This window comes from Myotis yumanensis, unplaced genomic scaffold (genome assembly GCF_028538775.1).
Source record: "Myotis yumanensis isolate MYYU_CA2020_CCGP unplaced genomic scaffold, mMyoYum1.0.hap1 SCAF_15, whole genome shotgun sequence".
Classification (NCBI taxonomy): Eukaryota; Metazoa; Chordata; class Mammalia; order Chiroptera; family Vespertilionidae; genus Myotis; species Myotis yumanensis.
The window spans coordinates 10950471-10972579 of record NW_027223766.1 but is presented as its reverse complement, the minus strand read 5'-3'; the positions used below and the strand labels follow the sequence as shown (position 1 = coordinate 10972579).

The 22109-nt window shown below is 46.3% G+C and overlaps 1 protein-coding gene across 2 annotated transcripts; it reads left to right on the top strand.

Moving 5' to 3' along the window:
- Positions 1-537: 537 nt before the first annotated feature.
- On the top strand, positions 538-17681 carry NTAQ1 (N-terminal glutamine amidase 1). Of its 2 annotated transcripts, XM_070391923.1 has the most exons (6): positions 538-723; positions 5876-5975; positions 6898-6948; positions 13222-13370; positions 13982-14106; positions 16654-17681. In XM_070391923.1, the coding sequence occupies exons 1-6, from the start codon at positions 635-637 to the stop codon at positions 16761-16763; spliced, it is 624 nt and encodes a 207-aa protein (XP_070248024.1). In that variant the 5' UTR covers positions 538-634; the 3' UTR covers positions 16764-17681. The 2 variants fall into 2 exon arrangements, with proteins under 2 accessions (XP_070248024.1, XP_070248025.1); XM_070391924.1 differs by lacking the exon at positions 6898-6948.
- The last annotated feature ends 4428 nt before the right edge of the window (positions 17682-22109 follow it).

Sequence of the window (22109 nt, the reverse complement as noted above, 5' to 3'; positions counted from 1 at the left end):
TCCCCGGACTCCTCCCCAGGTCGCAGTCGGTGACCGCTTCTCCGCCAGCGAACCCGATCCCCGCTGTCCACCCGAACCCGCGCCGCGTGGCCCGCTCCTGGCTCCTCCCACCGGGCCGGCTCCTTCCAGAATCGCGCAGTCTTCCTCGCAGGAAACTCAGGCCGCTCACCCGGCCCCGATCCCGCCCACGTCGCCCGGGGTCCACACGTGACGAGCCCGCAGGGCTGCCCTGGGCCGGTCCACCCAGCCCCCTAGCCCCACCCGCCAGAACTAGAACTGCCCACCTGGGCGGTGCGCGGGGGAAAGCGCCCCGCCAGCCCCGCCCACCCACCTCAGGCTCCACCCACCCGCCCCAGGCTCCACCCAGTCCCCGCCCACCCATCTCAGGCCCCACCAGGCCACGTCCACCCACCACAGGCTCCACCCAGTCTCCGCCCATTGGTCACAGGCTCCACCCACGCTCCGCCCACCCATCCCAGGCTCCACCGCTCGGAACTGCACCAGCGGCCCCAGGCTCCGCCCACTCCGGCAGGAGAACCCGAGCGGGCTGCTGCGCGCTAGCTCCGTCCCCGAAGCCCGCCTGCGGGGCTGGTCTAGTCGCCCGCCTCAAGCCCGTGCCCTGGCCCAAGCCACCATGGATGGGGATGTCCCCACCGCGGCAGCCGCCCCGTACCAGCCGGCCAGCCCCCCGCGGGACGCCTGTGTCTACAACAGCTGCTACTGGTGAGGGGCGCGGGCGCAGCACCCAGCATCTCCCGGGCTTGCTCCGCTGCAGCCGGGCCCCGCCTCCGCCCGGCCCCTTCCCGGGGTGCTCTGGGCCCCGACTGGCGGGTTTTCTGGTTTGGCGGGAGGAGGCAGCGGGAATGGTAGCCTCGTCTCCCGGTAGAACGTGATCTGGGTGGGGGTGGGGAGGGGCGGATTTCTCCGGGAATGGTAGGGTCGGGGGCGCATTACTTCTGCTGGGCGCTCTCCGCTGGGACATTTCTCAGCAGATTTCAGTGCTTGAGGGCAAGGCAGGGGAGTAGTTGGAGCTGGAGGGTGGAACGCAGAGAGCCTTTTGGAAATTACTCTGCCGAAACCGGTGTGGTTTCACACCGATGTGAAGGTCGTTTTAATTTTGGAAGATAATGCAGGCACAGAGATTTTGCAGTAACTTTCCCAGGGTCACCCAGTTAATAGCAACCCGGAATCCAATTCAGACCCTCTTTACCAAAAAACCCATGATCTTAACCACCCTGTTGTCATTATAATAATGGTTATACTTCCATAGCACTTGCTATATGCCAAGCATTGTGCTGAGTGGTCTATGTAAACGAATTCATTGAAGTCCCACAATTACCCTAGGAGATAGGTTCCCCTTGTTATACCCATTTTAAAGATGAGAACACTGAAGTAACATGTCTCAGGCCACATAGCTTGTGAGTAAGGAATGGGGATTTACACGTAGAATTTGGCTCTGGACTCTACATATTGTGCCCCTGTCCAAGGCCACCTGTGTGGCTGAATGACCCATCCCACCTTGGTCCTTTGACTCCCACGCCTACCCTTTCCTTGCCTGTGTGACTCCTTCCCCACTTCAGTCCCTGCACAATTGTGAAACCTTAGGGCCATCTAAAACTACTGTTCTCTCCTTCAGCTGGTCACCAATCTGGTGCCACCAAGAGCTTAACAATTTGTTCAGCTCTGACTGCATGTCAGGCCCAGTGCCAAGTTCTTCCATCCATGCCTAGGACACAGGTTCTGTTTATTATCATCTTCCTAATTTTTTAAATGAAAAAGATGAGCCACAGAGAAGCCTGTTGTTTGTCCAAGATGATACATCTAGCACGTGGTAGTCCTGAAACTGAATGTCCGTAATGCTGGAGTCCATGCTTAACTACTACACTTTTTGTCTGCCCTGCTCTCACCTAAATTTTATTAGTTCTTATCCCTAATGTCCGTTCATTGATTCATTCATTCAGTAAATGTGTATTCGGCATTTGGAGTGTGCAGTGCACGATTCTAGGCACTAGTGATACAGCAGTGAACAAAATAGACAACTTACCTGGTAAGATCTGATGTTTTTTTTTTAATGTTTTTGTTGGGGGAAAGCAGACAAAACAAGTAAACCATGTTTGGGGGGTAAGTGCTACAAGACAAATAAAACCAGGTCAGGTGGAGACTGACTTTTTTATATTAGTATATTTAAGGAAGACATTGCTGGTAAAGTGGTACTTGAATAGAAATCTGAAGAAAAAGAGGGCAGGAGCTTCATGGATATCGGTGGGACATTGCAGGCAGGAGGAACAGCAGGGGCAAGGACTCTGAGAAGGAAGTATGCCATGAATATTCCAGGACTAACAAGGAAGTTGGCACAGTTGGAGTGGAGCAGTTTGATGGGAGAATGGTAGGAGATGAATGTTTCTCCAGTAGATCATCTTTTAGTTTCTTGCCATAGGCCAGACTCTCCTTGGCTAGCTCTTGGGGACCTGTTCCAGTGCTTCCTACCAGGCCATTCTACCAGGTGTTCCCTGTACTGCCAGGTCTTTAACTTTAGCTGGCTTCACACTACTCAGTGCCATCCTGAATTTGAATGTGCTGGAGAAACCTGGGAGCTTGTAAAACATGCGGCTCTTAGGGTCCCACCCCTGACTCTGGATGTATGAGCAGCACAGTGGAGAAGTTTGAGTCCATCGATCACATTTCAAGGAATACAGGTAGAGACTTGAGCATAGCAAGTCCTCTAAGATCTGGTCACTACCCGTTCCTCCAATCTCGTTTGGAACCTGCCTTCTCTGCTCTACTGCAGGGTTTCGCACCTTGGCGCCTTTGATATCTTGAATGCGTTAAATCTTTGTTGTGGCGGCTGTCCTGTATATTGTAGGAAATGTAGCCCATCCCTGGCCTGTACTCACTGGAGACCCGTAGCATCCTCTCCCAATTTGTGATCACCAAAAATGCCTCCAGGCATTGCCAAATTTCCCCTGGGGGTCAAATCGCCTCTGATTGAGAACCAGTGCTTTGCCCTGTCTGCACACATCCGGTAGGTATATCTTACTGCCTTTGCGCCTGTGGGTTCTTCTAACTTGAAATAAATGCCACCTCTACTTCTGTCAGTTTCCCTCAGATGCTCCTTACCTTTTAAGACCCCGCTTCATGATAACAGTGGTGGCCGCTTTCTGTGTGGCACTGTGTGGTTTGTGGAGCATTTTTCTTTCCTGTATGCTTCTCTGACTAAACTCATCACGAGTAACCCTTCCTTGCAGAATCTTGGCCCTAATGCTGCTTTGTTAGCTTTTCTGCTGCCAAAATAATCAACCGGCAGGTTGAGAAATTATCATCATTCCCCACTTTTTCTAAACCAGTGAAATGAGTGCCAGGACTCACATGACATCAGGGGCTCTTTCCATCCCAGGGTTTCCGAGTATATAAGGCCCTTTGTTCTATTAACATCACAAGTTTCATGAAATCCTCCTACATGATATTAACTTTCTTGAAAGAAAAAGGACAGTAGAAATGGACTATAAGTTCAGTATCTCTTATGTTTAAATTTGTTTCTCCTGTGTAACATTCACACATATTTGAAAAATTAGGCCAAATATGTCCAAACCACATGTGTATTCAGCCTACAAGTAGTGCTTATGGTACATATGGAGTCATGAACTTTTTGCATTAATTCTATGCACATCCTTGGGATGAGGTTAAGGGGAACAAACAAGGAAAAACAACTGACCTCTTCCTCCATCTTCCCTTATCCCTTAAAGTTAGTGATTCCCTCTCTGTGCTCTCTATGCATCTTTCATGGCCTTGGATGCGTGCTTATTTATGGATATGTATGTCTCCTCTCACTGTCTGTGAGCTCTGATTTATCAGATCTTCCAAGCACTTAGCATAGCGTTTTGTATATCACAGGCTCTTGAAGGTGTTTGTGGCCAACTCGCCAAAATGTCTGTAGGCAAGACAGACAAACGTCTTTTCAAAACTTGGTCTCAAAACATCCAGATTTTTAAAAATGTTAGATACTATATGTTATATGTCCCATTGAAACAGTACATTTAAAAAAATATATATATATTTTATTGATTTTTACAGAGAAGAAGGGAGAGGGATAGAGAGTTAGAAACATCCATCACATGCCTCCTGCACACTCCCCACTGGGTATGTACCCGCAACCAAGGTACATGCCCTTGACCGGAATCGAACCTGGGACCTTTGAGTCCGCAGGCTGACGCTCTGTCCACTGAGCCAAACGGGCTAGGCAGTGGTCGGCAAACTACGGCTCGGCAAACCTCGGCTCGAGAGCCACATGCGGCTCTTTGGCCCTTTGAGTGTGTCTCTTCCACAAAATACTGACTTCTGTGCATAGGCACTGTGTGTGCGCGCCTGCACGTGGTATTTTGTGGAAGAGCCACACTCAAGGGGCCAAAGAGCCGCATGTGGCTCTCGAGCTGCGGTTTGCCGACCACGGGGCTAGGGTGAAACAGTACATTTTTGTTGCTCCATACGACATATCCTGTGGAAGTAGTTAGTAGCAATCTCCTGTTGTTACCTCTATCTTTTCCATAAGGTTTCTTAGGTATTTTAGTTAAAAACAAAATCATCGGAGAAAAACACAGAAGCTCAACTTCGGTGCTTTAAGCCGAGTCTTAACCTAACATTGAGACAGGTAGACAAGGGCAAGACTCGTGCATAAAAGAAGTGTTTATTTCCATAAAACGGTGACAGCCCTCCAAGCCGTTTAGCCTTGTTTGTCTTTCGGTCGCATGGTGTAGGTGGCTGGAAGTGAGGCTTTGACAGATTGGGTCACGTGTGTGAACAGAGTGTTGGTGTAGTTCGTTTTGAGCAAAGGCACCGTGTGGTTCACCGGAGAAAGGAACCCAAGAGCTGACCTGTGAGTACTGCCAGCAGGGGCTGTGCTTGCCTGTGTGGGAGTGACTGTGGCTGCTAGTGTGGCTTGGTTGGACGCACTGGGCATTGCTTTACTTAGGCGGTTCTGACCGCTGCTGCGGGTGGTTAAAGGCCTCTCATATAGAAGGGAGTTTTATCTGGGGCAGAGGTATAGGAAGATACATTTCAATTCAGTACGAGAAAGAACTTTCTGGAAGTCAGGACTTCCTCCGTACCAGAGGGACTTGGGGAATCACACTCAGAGGGGCTTCCCCCCAAAGAATTCCTGGACATACCACATAACTGCCCTGATCTTGCCGCTCAGGAGCCCTGCTGCCCCACACACGCACCTGTCCCATTCCTTAAGGAGCAGGCACCTGGTGTTACTAAGATGTGTGGAGTATTTCTAGTATTTGTGATTATGCCCATTTTACAGATGAGAAGGCAGACACTCAGCTCAGGATGTTCACAGTTTCTTACTTTTTAAGTGTGTGAGTTGGAATTCCAACTGTATCACACATCCCTGGACCCAATGCTTATAGAATATTAGACATTCTATTTTTAATTGATTTTTAGATAGAGAGAGAGAGACATTGATTTGTTGTTCCACTTATTTATGCATTCACTGATTGCCTCTTCTATGTGCCCTGAGCAGAGATCGAACCCACAAACTTGGCATATCGGGACGACACTCTAACCAGCTGAGCTACTGGCCAGGGTTTGTAGAATATTGACGCCGCGTTTTATCGGTTATAAGATGCCTCTATACACACACACTGCTGGGGGAGGTATTGAGCTCTATGTATGCAGAGCGTCCACACAGGATAGGCTGGGTAACAGCTGGTTGGGGATGTTTTAGAGGAGGTTCAAATATTTGCGACTTGTTGGATTAGATGGCATTTAAGGTCTCTTCCAACTGTTTCATGTCATCATCAGTCTTTTGTTCAGATTTGAAAGACACAGAGTGTTCTTGCTTAATTATACTGATTAGATAATTATTTTATTCCAGTGAAGAAAATATTTGGAAGCTCTGTGAATACATCAAGAACCACGACCAGTATCCCTTAGAAGAATGCTACGCTGTCTTCATATCTAATGAGAGGAAGATGGTAAGTTGGTGAGTGACTGCAGAAAGAAAACAAGAGATTTAGGACATTAGATGCTAACTATAGAGTGGGTTTAATACTATTTTCAAATGTGCTTTGTAAAACACAGCAGCATCTTAATATTTGTTTTTGGATGAGATTTTTTTACCTTCCAGGGTACAGGTGAGTTAAGAGAGTTTAGTTTCTCACTTGTAGGTAGGGAAATATGTGATGTTGTGTTCACACAGATGAAATTCCTTTTCTCTAGGAGTTTAAGTAGAACTACAGTGAACATATATAAAACATTAAATAAAAGTAAGTCCTTCCTGTTTTATTTTATTTTTTTAAAATATATATTTTATTGATTTTTACAGAGAGGAAGGGAGAGGGATAGAGAGTTAGAAACATCGATCAGCTGCCTCCTGCACACTCCCCACTGGGGATGTGCCCGCAACCAAGGTACATGCCCTTGAGTGGAATCGAACCTGGGACCCTTGAGTCCGCAGGCCGATGCTCTATCCGCTGAACCAAACCGGTTAGGCAGTCCTTCCTGTTTTATAAAGCATGTTTGCAAGGATCGCCTCATTTGATCCTAATGGGAACCCTGTGAACTAGGCAAGTTTCAGACAACGGTCTCCGTTTTATAGGTGAGGAAATAGAGACTTAGGGAGGTTTCATGAATAATTAAGTGGAAAAGCAAGACTTGAACCTGCCAGGCCTTCTGATTCCTAATTCAGGTCTCCTTCTCTCCAAGGACCATCGTATAATTAATTTTTGCTTTTTCATTTTTAAGGACACTTAGACATATTTGGATTTGTTACCCATTCGTTCTTTCACCTGGATTGTTGGTTCTTAGAAATATTTTATTTTTTGTGTATGTGTTCCTTTAAAGAATTTAGTGGTGGTTACCTAAAAGGGTGGCTTATGCAATTTATTGTTCTTGTAGATTCCTATCTGGAAACAGCAGGCAAGACCTGGAGATGGGCCTGTGATCTGGGTAAGATGGTCAACACAGAGAGCGTCTGATGCATTATTAGCACGGTGATCCCTGAGGGCCCTTTAAGTTTTGGTAGAGCAGAAAGGATAGGGCAGTAGAGAAAGGCTAATTATAAATTGCCTTTGAGAATAGATGTTAGTTGGCCTAAGGTAGAAGCGCTTACAGGCATGTTTGTTTTAATTTTGAAATTATTACAGGAATGATTTTAGTTTTTGTTTGTTTTGTTGTTTTTATTAATCCACACCTGAGGATATTTTTTCCATTGATTTTTAGAGAGAGTGGAAGGGAGGGGGAGAGACAGTGAGAGAAAAACATCAATGTGAGAGAGACACATCAATTTGTTGCCTTCTGCATGTGTCCTGACCAGGGCCAGGGATCAAGCCTGTAATCGAAGTACATGCCCTTGATCAGAATCAAACCCAGGACCCTTCAGTCTTCGGGCCAATGCTCTATCCACTGAGCAACACCGCCTAGGGCATTACAGGAATGACTTTAAATGGTCTGTGTGGCAGATATATTTGTGACCTCCCAGACTACTATCCTTTTAGCACTGGGAAGGACTTTAGCAATATCTAGTCCAGCTGCACATGAGAATTATCTGGAAACTGTGTTAAAAATCTGTACAGCCCTGGCTGGTTTGGCTCATTGGATAGAGCGTCAGCCTGGTGACTAAAGGGTCCCAGGTTCGATTCTGGTCAAGGGCACATGCCGGGGTTATGGGCTCGATCCCCAGTAGGGGGCATGCAGGAGGCAGCTAATCAATGATTCACTCTCATAGTGAATTCTATCTCCCTCTCCCTCTCCCTTTCCCTTTTCCTTCCTCTTTGAAATCAATAAAAATATGTTAAGAAAATACTGTACAAATTTCTGATATAGTTGATCTAGAGAAGGATCTAGGAATTAGCGTTTTTAGCAAACTCCTGAGTGAACATGATGGCATCGGAAAAACACATCTGTTCCAACCCCTTCATTTTTCAGGTGAAGAAACAAGCCCAGAAAGGCAAAGCGAGTAGCTCAAGGCCATCTAGCTGGTCAGTGGCAGAACTGGGTCTCAGGCCTGGGTCCTTTCCAGTACGCGTGCGTCACCCTAACCCGGCCCCGGGAAGAACAGAATTATTTATGCTAGTAGCCATGAAGATAAAGTAAAAGAAAAACTCCATTTGTGACCATTTAACGAACATGTGGTTTCTGATACTTATTTAAAATAAGATACCATTTGAAATGGCTTCATTGATTTATTTAACATATATTTATTGGGTACCTATTACCGGTATATGTCAGGCACAAAACAGGCTAAAGTCCTTAGCTTCACAGAGCTCACGTTTTCGCTTCTTTCCCCTGTGGGTGATGTGCTGCTCTGACACTAAAGCCCAAATCCAGCAGTGTTGGGTGTTGGGTGTTGGGTTAGGAGCTCGGGTTTAGAGTCAGACACAATGGGGTGCAGCCCCAGTCTCTCATTGATGGCTGTGTGAACTGGATGTGTTGTGTACCCTTTTTTTCAGTGTCCTCTCTGGTCAGTGGGTTTGGGAGGCTTCGATGAGGTAATGCAGGAAGCATTATCCAGGAATTTGGTACGGTGCCTGGTACTGTGCTCGATAAGCGGTAGCTATTGTTGTTAGCGATACCACATAACCCCTATTGCAGATGGTCCATCCTCATTAATGACCATCCTCATTAATGACCCGCTCAGCTGATTTTGAGTCAGGGTCTTTCGTCCCATCTTAGGGAAACTTGCAGGGCAAGGACCTGTGGTCATGTTCCTCTTTTTAAAAGCATCTACACTAATAAAAGAGAAACATGGTAATTAGCGTACGACCGCTACCCTTTTCATTGGCTAATCAGTGAGTATATGCAAGTTAACTGTCAGCCAACATGGCGGCCGGCAGCCAGGCAGCTGGAAGCGAACATGAGGCTTGCTTGCTTCAGTGAAGGAGGACTCCAACGTTCCCCGCCTGCCTTGCCGGCCTCTGAGCTGGCAGTTTGAAACTTTGTAACAAATATAGAAGCTAAACAAACGGCCGGGATCTCAGAGCTGGAGTTATACATTGTTTCGATTATAGAACGCTCAGCAGCGGAAGCCTCAGAGCTAGAGCCAGAGCTAAAGCTGGCCCAGAATAAAATAAAAAAAAGAGAAAAAAAAAAGGAGCGGTTGGGAGCTTCAGTCAACAACCACCAGCCTGAAAGCAGCCCTCAGCCCCTCACCCAGACTGGCCAGGCACCCCAGTGGGGACCCCCACCCTGATCCAGGACACCCTTCAGGGCAAACCAGCCGGCCCCCAGGCCTCTATCCTATAAAGTAAAAGGGTAATATGCCTCCCAGCACTGGGATCAGCGGAGCCGCGAGGCCTCCTGGCACTGGATCAGCGTGACGGGGCAGCGCCCAAACCCCCTGATCGCCCTGCGGCTCTGTGTGTGACAGGGGGCGGGGCCACAACCTCCCTATCCTCCCTGCTCTGTTCGTGACAGGGGAAGGTGCCCCAACCCCCTGATCAGCCCTGCTCTGTGTGTGACAGGGTGCAGCGCCCCAACCCCCCCCCCCCCCCCCCCCAGGCCCTGCCTCTGTGTGAGACAGGGTAGAGCCATAACCTCCCCATCGGCCCTGCCCTGAGTGTGACAGTGGCTGCGCCCCAACCCCCTGATCGGCCCTGCTCTGTGTGTGACAGGGGGCGGTGCCCTAATTCCCCTATCGGCCCTACTCTGTGTGTGACAGGGGGGAGCTCCCCAACCCCCTGATCGCCCTGCGGCTCTGTGTGTGACAGGGGGCGGGGCCACAACCTCCCTATCCACCCTGCTCTGTTCGTGACAGGGGAAGGCGCCCCAACCCCCTGATCAACCCTGCTCTGTGCCTGATAGGGGGGAGCTCCCCAATCCCCTGATTGCCTGCGGCTCTGTGTTTGATAGGGTGTGGCACACCAACCCCCTGATCGGCCCTGCTCTGTGTGTGACAGGGTGCGGTGCCCCAACCCCCCTCCACGGGCCTTGCTCTGTGTGTGACAGGGTAGAGCCATAACCTCCCCATTGGCCCTGCCCTGAGTGTGACAAGGTGCAGCGCCCCAACCCCCTGATCTGCCCTGCTCTGTGTGTGACAGGGGGCGGTGCCCCAGCTCCCCTATAGGCCCTACTCTGTGAGTGACAGGGGGGAACTCCTCAACCCCCTAATCAGCCCTGCTCTGTGTGTGACAGGGTGCAGCGCCCCAACCCCCTGATCCGCCCTGCTCTGTGTGTGACAGGGTACGGAGCCCCAACCCCCTTGATGGGCCCTGCTCTGTGAGTGACAGGGGGCAGCGCCCCAACCCCCTGATCGGTCCCGCTCTGTGACAGGGGGCAGCGCCCCAACCCCCTGATTGGCCCTGCTCTTTGAGTGACAGGGGGCAGCGCCCCAACCCCCTGATCGGCCCTGCTCTGTGTGTGACAGGGGGTGGCGCCGCAACCTCCCCATCGACCCTGCCTTGAGTGTGACAGGGGGCGGTGCCCCAACCCCCCAATCGGCCCTACCCTGAGCGTGACTGAGGGTGGCATCGCAACCTCCCGATCCGCCCTGCTCTGTGCATGACGGGGTGGCGCCCCAACTCCCCAATCGGCCCTGCTCTGAGCCTGACCAGGGGCTGCATCTAGGGATTGGGCCTGCCCTCTGCCACCCGGGAGCAGGCCTAAGCCAGCAGGTTGTTATCTTCCGAGGGGTCCCAGACTGCGAGAGGGCACAGGCCGGGCTGGGGGACCCCCCTCCCCTTGCCCCCTGAGTGCACAAATTTTTGTGCACCGGGCATCTAGTTTACCAATAAATAAGATGAGTAAATAAAATAAAATAAGGCATTTACATACATAATCTCATTAGTCCTCCCAGTACACTCTGAGGTACATGCTACAGTTACCTTCATTTTATTTATCTTTTATTTTTTAAATTTTTTAAAAAAATATATTTTATTGATTTTTTACAGAGAGGAAGGGAGAGGGATAGAGAGGTAGAAACATCGATGAGAGAGAAACATCAATCAGCTGCCTCCTGCACACTCCCTCCTGGGTATGTGCCCGCAACCAAGGTACATGCCCTTGACTGGAATTGAACCTGGAACCCTTGAGTCCACAGGCCGACGCTGTATCCACTAAGCCAAACCGGTTAGGGCTAGTTACCTTCATTTTATAAAAGGGTAACTGAGGCTGGTAAGTGGAAGGGCTTGAGTAGGCGAGCCACCTTCAGAATGCCCTTACTGCCTGCTCTCCTGCCTCCTGCAACCATTGACTTGTGTTTCCCACTTCTCTGGGAACTCCCTGAGGGTGAGGAGCTGTCTTTCTCACCTCTGTATCTATATTTCACCAGCACAGTTTCCCACAAACAATAGGGAAGGGAGTGTGTACTGCGAAACAATTGTAACATGAGTTAGAAGATGTCAAGAGAGAAACAGATTTTAGAAGGTAGCTATGCTCACCACTATAGCACCAACGCCTTGAGAAACAATTTGGATAAGGCAGAGACTGCTTCTGGCAGGGGATGGGAGAAGATTAAAACAACAACACGGACTTACGGGGAAGAGAGCCTTTGAGTTGGAGCTTGAGTGATGGGTGTGGAGAGAACCGTGGGGAAGGTTGCTGCAGATGTGGGGGTGGGTATAAGATGAACAAGCGCAGGGAAAGGAAACCGGACTGTTATGGGGAAGCCACTCTTCGATTAAACCTGGAGGGTCAGATGCATTAGGAGGGGAGTACAGGGAATGAGCATCCATTTCTGAAGCTATTTCTGCTTTCCTAAGATAGAATTGGAGCCAGAGGAAGCACTTTAGGCTCCAATGGTACATCTCAAGTCTCAATAAATGAATGATCTTTCCCACCTCACAGAGTCAAATGAAATAACATTTGAGAAAATGCTTTATAAGCTCTGAAGTACTAGAAACGTAACATGATATTATGAATATTATCCTAATACTAGAGGCCTGGTGCATGAAATTCGTGCACTCGAGGGGGGGGCAGGAAGGGGGGGATCTCTCAGCCCAGCCTGTGCCCCCTCACAATCCAGGACCCCTCGGGGGGATCAGGCCTAAGCCGGCAGGCGGACATCTCTCTCGTAGTCCAGGGCTCTCACAGCCTCGGACCCCTTGCTTCTTACCACTCGCCTGCAGCGGAGGCGGGAGAGGCTCCTGCCACTGCTGCTGTGCTCACCAGCTGTGAGCCCAGCTTCTGGCTGAGCGGTGCTCCTCCTGTGGGAGAGCACTGACCACCAGTGGGCAGCTCCTGCGTTTAGCATCTGCCCCCTGGTGGTCAGTGCATGTCATAACAAATGGTCATTCTGCAGTTGTTCCACCATTCAGTCGATTTGCATATTAGGGTTTTATTATATAGATAACTGAACTTTTAATTGCACAGTGCTGTTCTCTGTGATAGCGTTTTTGCTTTGAGGAACTCAAAGCACCGGACTGCCCTCATGTTCCTTGATAACCACCCTGACATCCCTTCCGGCAGTGCCTGGTGTCGGGGAGTGAGAGTGAGGATTCACGTACAGTGTCTGAGCTGTGTGCACAAAGCTCTCTTTATTCCTTAATGGTTACACATAAGGTTTTAGCTGATTGAAACAAAACAAAACAAAAAAACCCAAAAGCCAATATTTTTCTTTCCTTCAGCTACAGATCTAGTATAAAACAGTCCCCTTTGTTAAGAGTTGGGAGGATATTCTTGTAGACTCTATCCTTGTATTCATATGCATGCATATGTACTTCTGAATGCATGTGTGTCCACATAAACTTTTAAAAAATAATATGCATATTCTGCAATTTGCTTCTTCCACCCAGCTATATAACATGGACATTTTTCTGTTTTCCACATAAATCTACCAAAATCTTTTTAACGGCTACTCCATCCTATAGCTGCATGCATCATCGTTTATTAACCATACCGCTCATGGTGGGCTTTTGTTTTTTTCTGAATTTCCACTATTATAAACAATGCTGCAGAGATTTTATATATGTATAAATACATACACACACACACCTTTACTTGTGTATTGTCATTGCTCTCTAGGGTGGATTCCTCGAGGTACAATTGCTGGGTCAAGGAGTTTCTGATATATATAAACATTTCCACTGTCTATTGAACTGTTCCCTGTCACTGGACATTTGGTCTGTGTTCAGGATTTTGTGTTTGCTTTATTTTATTTTGCTCTTACTAAGAAGGCTGTATTAGCCTTGTATCTGTTCTTGGGGCTGTATATGCATTATATCTCAGACAGCCTTGGAATTCACCATCATAGAGTAACTTGGCTAACTTCGGCAACTTTTACCTCAGGATTACCATGTTGTCTTGCTTCACGTTTCAAGTGGAGGACAGAGCTTCATTTATGATCTCGACACTGTCCTGCCATTTCCCTGCCTCTTCGACGCTTATGTGGAAGATGCCTTTAAGTCCGATGAGGACATCCATCCCCAGTTTAGAAGGTGAGGAAATTCAGGGTGAGTTTTCCTACTTTCTGACGTGAGACCTTGACAGTGATAGAGAGTTGTTTTGTGTCTTTTTGCATTTGCTTAGTAAAGATTGCTTATCTTGGCGTCACCATTGAGTTGATATTTGAGAATGCTGTGCTACACAGAAGATAAAAAATGTTTCAAAGTTTTAAAGGTGGTCCATTGTATAAAGGATGGCAGTCTTTTAGAAATGTGTGTGATAAGATCTCAAACATTTTCTTAGTCATTTGGGGGATTTCTCTCATCCTCTTGCTTTTGAGGGGGTGGTGGGGGGTGTGTGGTGTGTGGATAGGATTCCTTATGATGCCAAAGTTGAGAACGCCGTCATGGCAGCACCGGAAAATAATATGTTTTGCCCCCGATGCAGATGTATTTCGTGCCTTTGTAGTTCTGGATTTCATTTGCTCATTTCTCATGGCTTCTTTGAGAGGTAACAAGCCACACACATATTTGCATATTACTAGTAGTACAAAAATGCCTGCTTAGTTTTGTGCATGTCATAGAAAATGAGTCTTTATAAAAAATGAGCTAGAATTTCAACTGTGATACCTCCCTGCGATCAATGAACGCTGATTTATCTTCAGGAAATTTAGAGTTATCCGCGCAGATTCTTACTTGAAGAACTTCGCTTCTGACCGATCTCACATGAAAGATTCCAGTGGGAACTGGAGAGAACCTCCTCCGTCATATCCCTGCATTCAAACTGGAGGTGAGCCAGCGACACGCCCTTGGAGGCATTGCCAGTCCCTGTGCAGATCAGCCTTTTCCCTTAACCAAGGACAAAAACCTCACTGCTTTTTGGGTATACCCTCTGAGGGGTAAAGAGGTGAGAGGAAGTGTGCTTCTGTGTTTTTAGTAGATTCAGGAATCGAGTCACAGAGAACAGGACTGGAAGGCATAAGGCCTCATGGGAGAGGAAAGGTGTAGGGAGTAGTAGACTGTGTCACCTGCTAGAATATTGGATGTACTTACTGCTGGGACACTGGCCTTTAGGAGACCTGCCTGTTTGTGCCAATTAACACTGGGGCTAGTGGCACCTTGCTGTGGTAGGGCTTCATGTTATGGTGAAAAAAATCGCCAGTGCATCCCGGTGATGGGTGAAGTGTCAGATCCCTGGCGCTAGAACAAAATCTGCATTAGGAGGAGGTGAGAGCTAGCAGGTTTTATTGTACCACTCACCCGGTTTTATGTGCTTTTAGGCATCAGTCCAGTTAATAATTCCTTGAGATTTGAGTAGATGAAGAGTTCTTCACCCTAGTACTATTGTTTGGCATTCACATGAGTTGAAACATTATTTATGGTGGAGAGTAATTCACAGCATTGCCATTGATTGGTGAGGTCATCCCCTCACATGGCTGATACTGTCTGTGGAAAGTGCTCTGTAAGCTGTGCAACAGCCAGAAAAATGGAGCAGAAATAAGAAATATTCAGAGTTCAGCAAGGAAGAAAGTAAGAACATATTTGGCATATTTGAAGGGAGTGAACTAAGAGAGGAATCAAACTCTGATTTTTGAGGGTCTCTGTGAAAAGCTCTCGTAATTTAAAAAATGTATATTAGACTTGCTTTTTGGTCCACTAGCCTGCCTTCCAGGCTCAGCATCAGAATTGGGACCGAGCCTTGGTTAGGCGAGGGCTTCACAGGCCTCCCTTTCAGTCTTGGACAGCCTGCTGTAGGGGGCGTGGTCTGGGGCCGTGTGCTTTGGCAGCTTCCCGTCTCATGGTTGTGAACTCAGAGCCTTGTGCATAGCAGACGTTCAGGAAACACCACCCCCTCAGCCCTGGTGGTCTTTGAGTCATTCCTTGGGTTTGCTGACTACTGCCCTGTCATAAGTGCTCTTTTGTGCCAGGCTTTGTGCTATCCCCTTTACATATTAATTTACTTCCCACCACAACTCAACGAGTTCAGCTTTATTTTCCACATTGGATAGATTTACAAACTGAAGTGTGTGAAGGTTGAGCCCTTTGCCTAAGGTGCATGGCTAGAAAGTGGTAGGGTCAGCACACTGTGCTTAAGAAAGGTTTTTTTATGGGGAGGAGAAGGTGTCTTTTTTTTTTTTAATGCTATACACACTCTTTTTAAAAAATGTTTTTATTGATTTTTAGAAAGGAAGGGAGAGTGATAGAGAAATGGAAACATCAGTGATGTAAGAGAATCATCGATTGGCTGTCTCCTGCACTGGGGATCAAGCCCACAGCCCGAGCATGTGCCCTGGCCGGGAATCAAACCATGATCTCTTGGTTCATAGGTTGACATTCAACCACTGAACCACACCGGCTGGGCTATTGATCTTCTTAAGTAAGAATACCTGAAGATAGTAATAATTTTTTATTTAATTATATTAAAGGGCCCCGAAAACAAATACTTTTATATGTTAGAAGCTGAGGTTTCCGTTAGCAATTTGTTAAAAATGTTAGTTGACCTACTTACTGACACACATGGGGCATGGTATCGATCCCAGGTAAGCAAGAGCTTTGGCCCATCTCTCCTTGGAGGTTCCTGGCTGTGCTTTATTTCGGGTACTTGGTCATCCTGCATCCCCAGCTTTCTGATGACTTCAGTGCAACTGCTGGTTCTGCTGGTTATCTAGTTGTTTTTGTTGTAATTTCTTATAATTTATTTGTTGAAGAAACAGTCTGGGAGAAACAGTCTGGATTTTCCTAATGGTGTCTCTTTTGTATCCTCTGAATTTCCTGTAAATTGGCAGTTTGGTTATTTATGCATTTTTTTTTAATTTAACTGTTTATTTTTAAATAACTTTAGACTTCTAGAGAATTTGCTGAAATAGAACAAAGTTCCTGTATACATTTTACTCAGATTCTGAGTAAACTGTAATCATTGAAACCAAGAAAATTATACAGTTGATAAGAAAAATATTGACATAATACTATGAACTTAGTATTTAAATTTTGCAAGATTTCCCACTAATGTTTTTTTCTGGTCCAGGCTATTAGGTTTAGTTATTATGTCTCCTTGGTCTCCTTCAATCTGTGACAAGTTCTTTCTTTCTCTTACAAGTTTTAAACTTTTGAAGAGTACTGGTCAGTTATTTTGTAGGGTATCCCTCAGTTTGGGTTTGTGTACTGTTTTGTCCTGATTAGATCAAGCTTTCACATTTGCGACACGAATACCACAGCAGTGACCTTGAACCCTTAGCCGTTTGAATAAGTCCCCCTACTTTTGGTCTTTTGGGTGGTTTTATTGCTGTTAAACCCAAATTGTGTTTTCAGTGGACATTTCTTTCATGTACCTTTTTAGATTCCAAAATGAACCTGAATGATTTTATCAGTATGGACCCCAAGGTAGGGTGGGGAGCTGTTTACTCGCTGTCTGAATTTGTACATCGTTTTGGCAGTCAAAACGACTGAACTTGACATCCGGATGTAGAACGTGGAGCAGTGCTGGGACACGAACAGTAAACTTCCTGGTACATTTGGTTTGCAACTGTGTTTTCTTCTTTTAATTCATTTCACTTGAAACATGAATGAACAAAAACAGAAAAAACTTTTTTTTTTTCATCTGTCAGGTTCAAATTTGATGTAATGTATATATTTGCCAAGATAGTCCTAATGGCTCATTTGTTAAAACATGTGATGACTTATGCCAGTAATTGCTTTCATTGTGATAGAGGGGTAGACTTTGTGTCTGTTCTGGATGTTAAGCTCTTCTCCAGCTACACTGTAAGCTCCTGGCGGGCAGGGCTGTGTGGTTCATCACACAGTGGATCTCTAATACCCATGAAAGGTGGCCAGATGATGTTTGGGATTGTGTGGCTGCTTGAAGAGGGCTGATACTGTGAGCTGAATCAGCAGTAAGTATTAGTCTTTTTGGACTATTAAGTTCTTTAAAAAGATGATAGCTCTCTCAGGTTTGAATGTAGTTTGGCCTATTTGTATGTGTTTTTTTAAAAAAATAAAATTGATTTAAAATTAATTTTGATTTTAAAGATTTTGTGTCATTTTTGATGACCTGAGAGATGCCCAAGAATATTCTTATTTGTAGATGGGAACTATGGCTTTAAAATACATTTATCAGCCCTAGTTGGTTTGGCTCAGTGGATAGAGCATTGGCCTGCAGACTAAAGGGTCCCGGGTTCAATTCTGGTCAAGGGCACATGCCCGGGTTTTGGGCTCGACCCCCAGTAGAGGGTGTGCAGAAGGCAGCCGATCAATTATTCTCTCTCATTATGGATGTGTCTATCTCCCTCTTCCTCTCCCTTCCTTTCTGAAATCAATAAAAAAATATTTAAAAAAATACATTTATCAATCTTCCTTCTTGAAGATGTGTTGGAGATTTGGCTTTCATCATATAATTCCAAATAAAAGACGTTTGGCATTAATCCAGCATATAGCGGCCGCTCTCATTTATGTTTTCCTGATTCTACTGTAAAAAATAAGTAATTTCTTATAGCTAGGATGCCCAAACTTTTGATCTTAAATGAGTTTTCTGCTTTAAAAAAAAACTTTAATATAAACTTCCTGCCTTGTCCCTTGTGGAGGGACAACTGAAATGACTTACTCAAGGATCAACCATCTAAGGAAATATCAGGTACCCATTGGTTTCAGCTGACCAGGAAGATTCTGGGAGAAAGTGAATGAATGTTTGTTAGAGGAATACAAATACAACCTCTTAAGTTATTTTATAATTTAGAGCTAAATATAGACCTCAAACTTGTATATCTTGTTGACCTTCAAATGGTGATTTGAAAAGTATGTGGCTAAAATGAAGAAGATAAAATTTGGCAGGCTGCACCATGGAAATACTTTGTCCTGAACGAAATGTTTTCTGAGGGACCAAAGGATGGTCATCTGATTTACAAATTGCTTTTTTTTTTTTTTGCTAATGCATAAGCAGGTTTTCTCTATGGTATTCAAAATTATGTCTAGTGCAGACAAATCAGACAGTGTGTGTGTGTGGTAGTTTGACCTTCTCTGCTACCTTGCCTTGAAGTTGAAAAACCCTGTCCCCTAACCAGGGTAGGAGCAAGGTGTATCATTTTAAGCCTGTTAAAATATCCAGGGGCCATAGTCTTCACTTGTAAGTAGCAATAGAGGCCATTTATTGTTTCTGTCTACTTACCACTCCTACAGCGCCTTTTGGGGAACCCCTCTTTGCACATTTCATGAAGTTCTGGGGACCCATAGGTAAAGGCATACATATAGCCTGAACTGGGCCAGGCTTGGAACCCAGCCTTAGACAAGTCTAAGAATGACCTGCTACAGTCTTCTCCAGATTTGCTGTGTTGAGTTCCGAGAGAGCGTTCTCTCTCCATCAGGATTGCTAAGCTAGGGACCTGGGGGTTTGGGAGTCTGTGGGCTTCTTGCTGCCATAGGACAAGGGCCTGACTGCAGAGTACAACCCAGCAGTACGAGAGCAGAGCCATAGCTCCAAGGACATTTCCGAGTGCCCGGATCTGTCTGTGTTTCAAGCCAGTTCCAGCTATTGAGCTATCCAGTTACATAAGCCAGTGGGTTCTCTTTTCTCATCAGCGTGTGTGAATTGGATCACTGTCAGTTTGAACTGAAAGGTGGGTAGGTTCCCTTACAAGATTTTTGTTCAAAGTTGTTTATTTTATCAGGCTTAGCAACTTTTACTTTTGTCTTTCTGTGCTTAATTTTTCTCTGAGGTCAGGTTTATTTCTTTTTATATTCAACATATGTGAGTGAACGGAATAAATACTGCCTGGAAAGAGGAACTTTCAAGAAAGCAGGGGGCTGAAATACAGTTTGCAAGTTGACTATGAAAATAAGGGAAATAAAGTATATCTGAACATGTGACATACAGTGGAACAGGGATGCAAATATAGAAATATAAAGTGGTTCCCTAGTCAGCACTGACTATTCCTGATTGAAGACATTGCCATGGCTTTTAAGAAAGATTATGCCTTTCAGAAGGGGTTGATCAGGATGGAAATAATGGCAAACTCTTTTGTGTTTGTTCTCCATTTAATTTCTTAAATATTTTTGTTGATTTCAGAGAGAGGAAAGGAGAGGGAGAAAAACATCAATGATGAGAATCATTGATCGGCTGCCACCTGCATGCCCCCCACTGGGATCAAGCCTGCAACCTGGGCATGGCCCTGACTGGGTATTGAACCCTGACCTCCTGGTGCATGGGTTGACAATCACTGAGCCACACGAGCCAGGATAATTTTTAATTAATTACTTGGAAAATAGATGGTACATACACATTGTACAAATTCAAATGTATAAAAGGATATATGGTGAAAAGTAAACTTCCCTCCACTCTGTCCTTCAGTTTTCTGACTTTGCTACCCAGAAACAACTTCTGTTTTCAGTTTCTTTTATATCGTACCAGGAGTTTTATTATGCCCATGTAAGCATTTTTTATTATGTATTAAGTTCTGTTTTTTATTCTCCCCACAAATGGCAACATTCTAAATAAACTGTTCTGAATTTTACTTTTTAAAGTTAATATATTCGGGTATTTTTCTAATCAGTACATGCTGAACTTCCTCATTGTTTAAAAAAGTTACATAGTATTCTGTGGTATGCATGGTCCTTCATTTAACAGTCCTTTCTTTATGAGTTGTTTTTAGCCTTTTGATATGGCATGAAATGTTTCAAGGAATATTTTTGTCCTTGTGTCTTTCTTTTTTTTTTAACAATTTCATATATATATATATATATATATATACACACACATATATATATATATATGTATACATATACATATATATATATACACACACACACACACACACATACATACTAGAGGCCTGGTGCACAAAAATTTGTGCACTCGGGGGCGAGGGGGGGGGTCCCTCAGCCCGGCCTGTGCCTTCTCGCAGTCTGGGACCTCTCAGGGGATGACCACCTGCTGGCTGAGGCCTGCTCCCCAGGGGATTGGGCCTAAGATGACAATCAGACATCCCTCTGGCAGCCCAGCAGCCCTCGGGAGATGTCCACTTGCCAGCAGGGAGCAGCCTAAACTGCAGTCAGACATCCTTAGCGCTGCTGAGGAGGTAGGAGAGGCTCCCACCACCACCGCTGTACTGGCAGCCATCAGCCTGGCTTGTGGCTGAGCAGAGCTCCTCCCATGTGAGAGCGCCCTGACCACCAGAGGGCAGCTCCTGCATTGAGTGTCTGCCCCCTGGTGGTCAGTGTGTGTCATAGTGACCAGTCATTCCCAGTCCTTCTGCTGTTAGGGTCAGTTTGCATATTACCCTTTTACTATATGGGATAGAGGCCTGGTGCATGGGTGGGGGCCGGCTGGTTTTTCCCTGAAGGGTGTCCCAGATCAGGGTGGGGGTCCCGCTTGGGTGCCTGGCCAGCCTGAATGAGGGGATGATGGCTGTTTGCAGCTGGTCACACCCCCTTCAGGGCCTGGGGTGCCTGGCCAGTCTGGGTGAGGGGCTGAGGGCCGTTTTCAGGCTGGCGGGTGACTGAAGCTCCCAACCCCTCCTTTTTTTCTTTTTTATTCTGGGATTTATTTACCTTCTATGGCTGTCACTGGAACTGAGAGCCGGCTTTAGCTCTGAGGCTCGGCTCCAGCTCTGAGACCTCAGCTGCTGAAAGCAGGTATCTGGGTTTGTTTGGCTTCTATAATTGAAACACTGTTGCATCTCCAGCTCTGAGGCCGGCTGGCTGAAAGCAGGTTTCTGGGGTTTGTTTAGCTTCTATAATTGCAACATTGTTTCTTAGAGTGCAGCTCAGAGGTTGGCAGCGGCAGGCAGGGAACCTTGGCTTCCTCCATCACTGGAGCAAGCAAGCCTCCTGTTCGTTTCAGCTGTCTGGCTGCCAGCCACCATCTTGGTTGGCAGTTAATTTGCATATCACTCTGATTAGCCAATGGGAAGCATGTTGGAGGTATGGTTAATTACCATGTTTGTCTACTATTAGATAGGATATATATATATAAAATTGATTTCAGAGAGGAAGGGAGAAGAGAGAGAGAGATAAAAACATCAATGATGAGAGAGAATCATTGATCGGCTGCCTCCTGCATGCCCCACACTGGGGATTGAACCCACAACCTGGGCATGTGCCCTTGACCAGAATCAAACCCGTGACCTTTCAGTCCTCAGGACGATGCTCTAGCCACTGAGCCAAATCAGCTAAGGCGTCCTTCTGTCTTTATAACAATTTCTGAGATATATTTTGAAAGTGTAGACTGCTAGTTGCCCCACCGAATCCATTCTAGGTTGTATTTTTTCCTGAAAAAGGGGAGAGCAAATGTTTCTATAAAGGGCCATATAGTAAATATTTCAGGCTTTGCAGGCCTTAAGGTCTCTGTCAGGACTATTCAGCTCCACCTTTGTAGCAGGTAAAGCCACCGTGGAATGTATGAAACTGAATGGGTGTGGCTGTGCTTCAGTAAAACCTTGTTTACAGAAGCAGGGGATTTGAGGAGTTGACCCTCTGGCTCTACTTTGCTGTCCCTGTTCTGGAGTAAAAGAGTTATACCGGTCTGCGGCTGCTGTGCCACATTTCCCAGTCTCCTTTGCAGTTAGGTGTGGCCATGTGACCAGGTTCTCACCATTGTAAGGGGAAAGATGTGCCGCTTACAGGGCCGTCTTGTGAAGCATTGCCTGCCTACTCCTCTTACTGTTTCCCCCTTTTCTACTGGACGGAATGGTGATGACTAGAACGACCTCACAAGTTACTTGCTGAAGATAGCAGAGCCGCCATCAGCCTGGATTCCTGAATGATCCTGTGGAGCTGAGTTGCATACCTGCCTGAAAAGTATAGTGT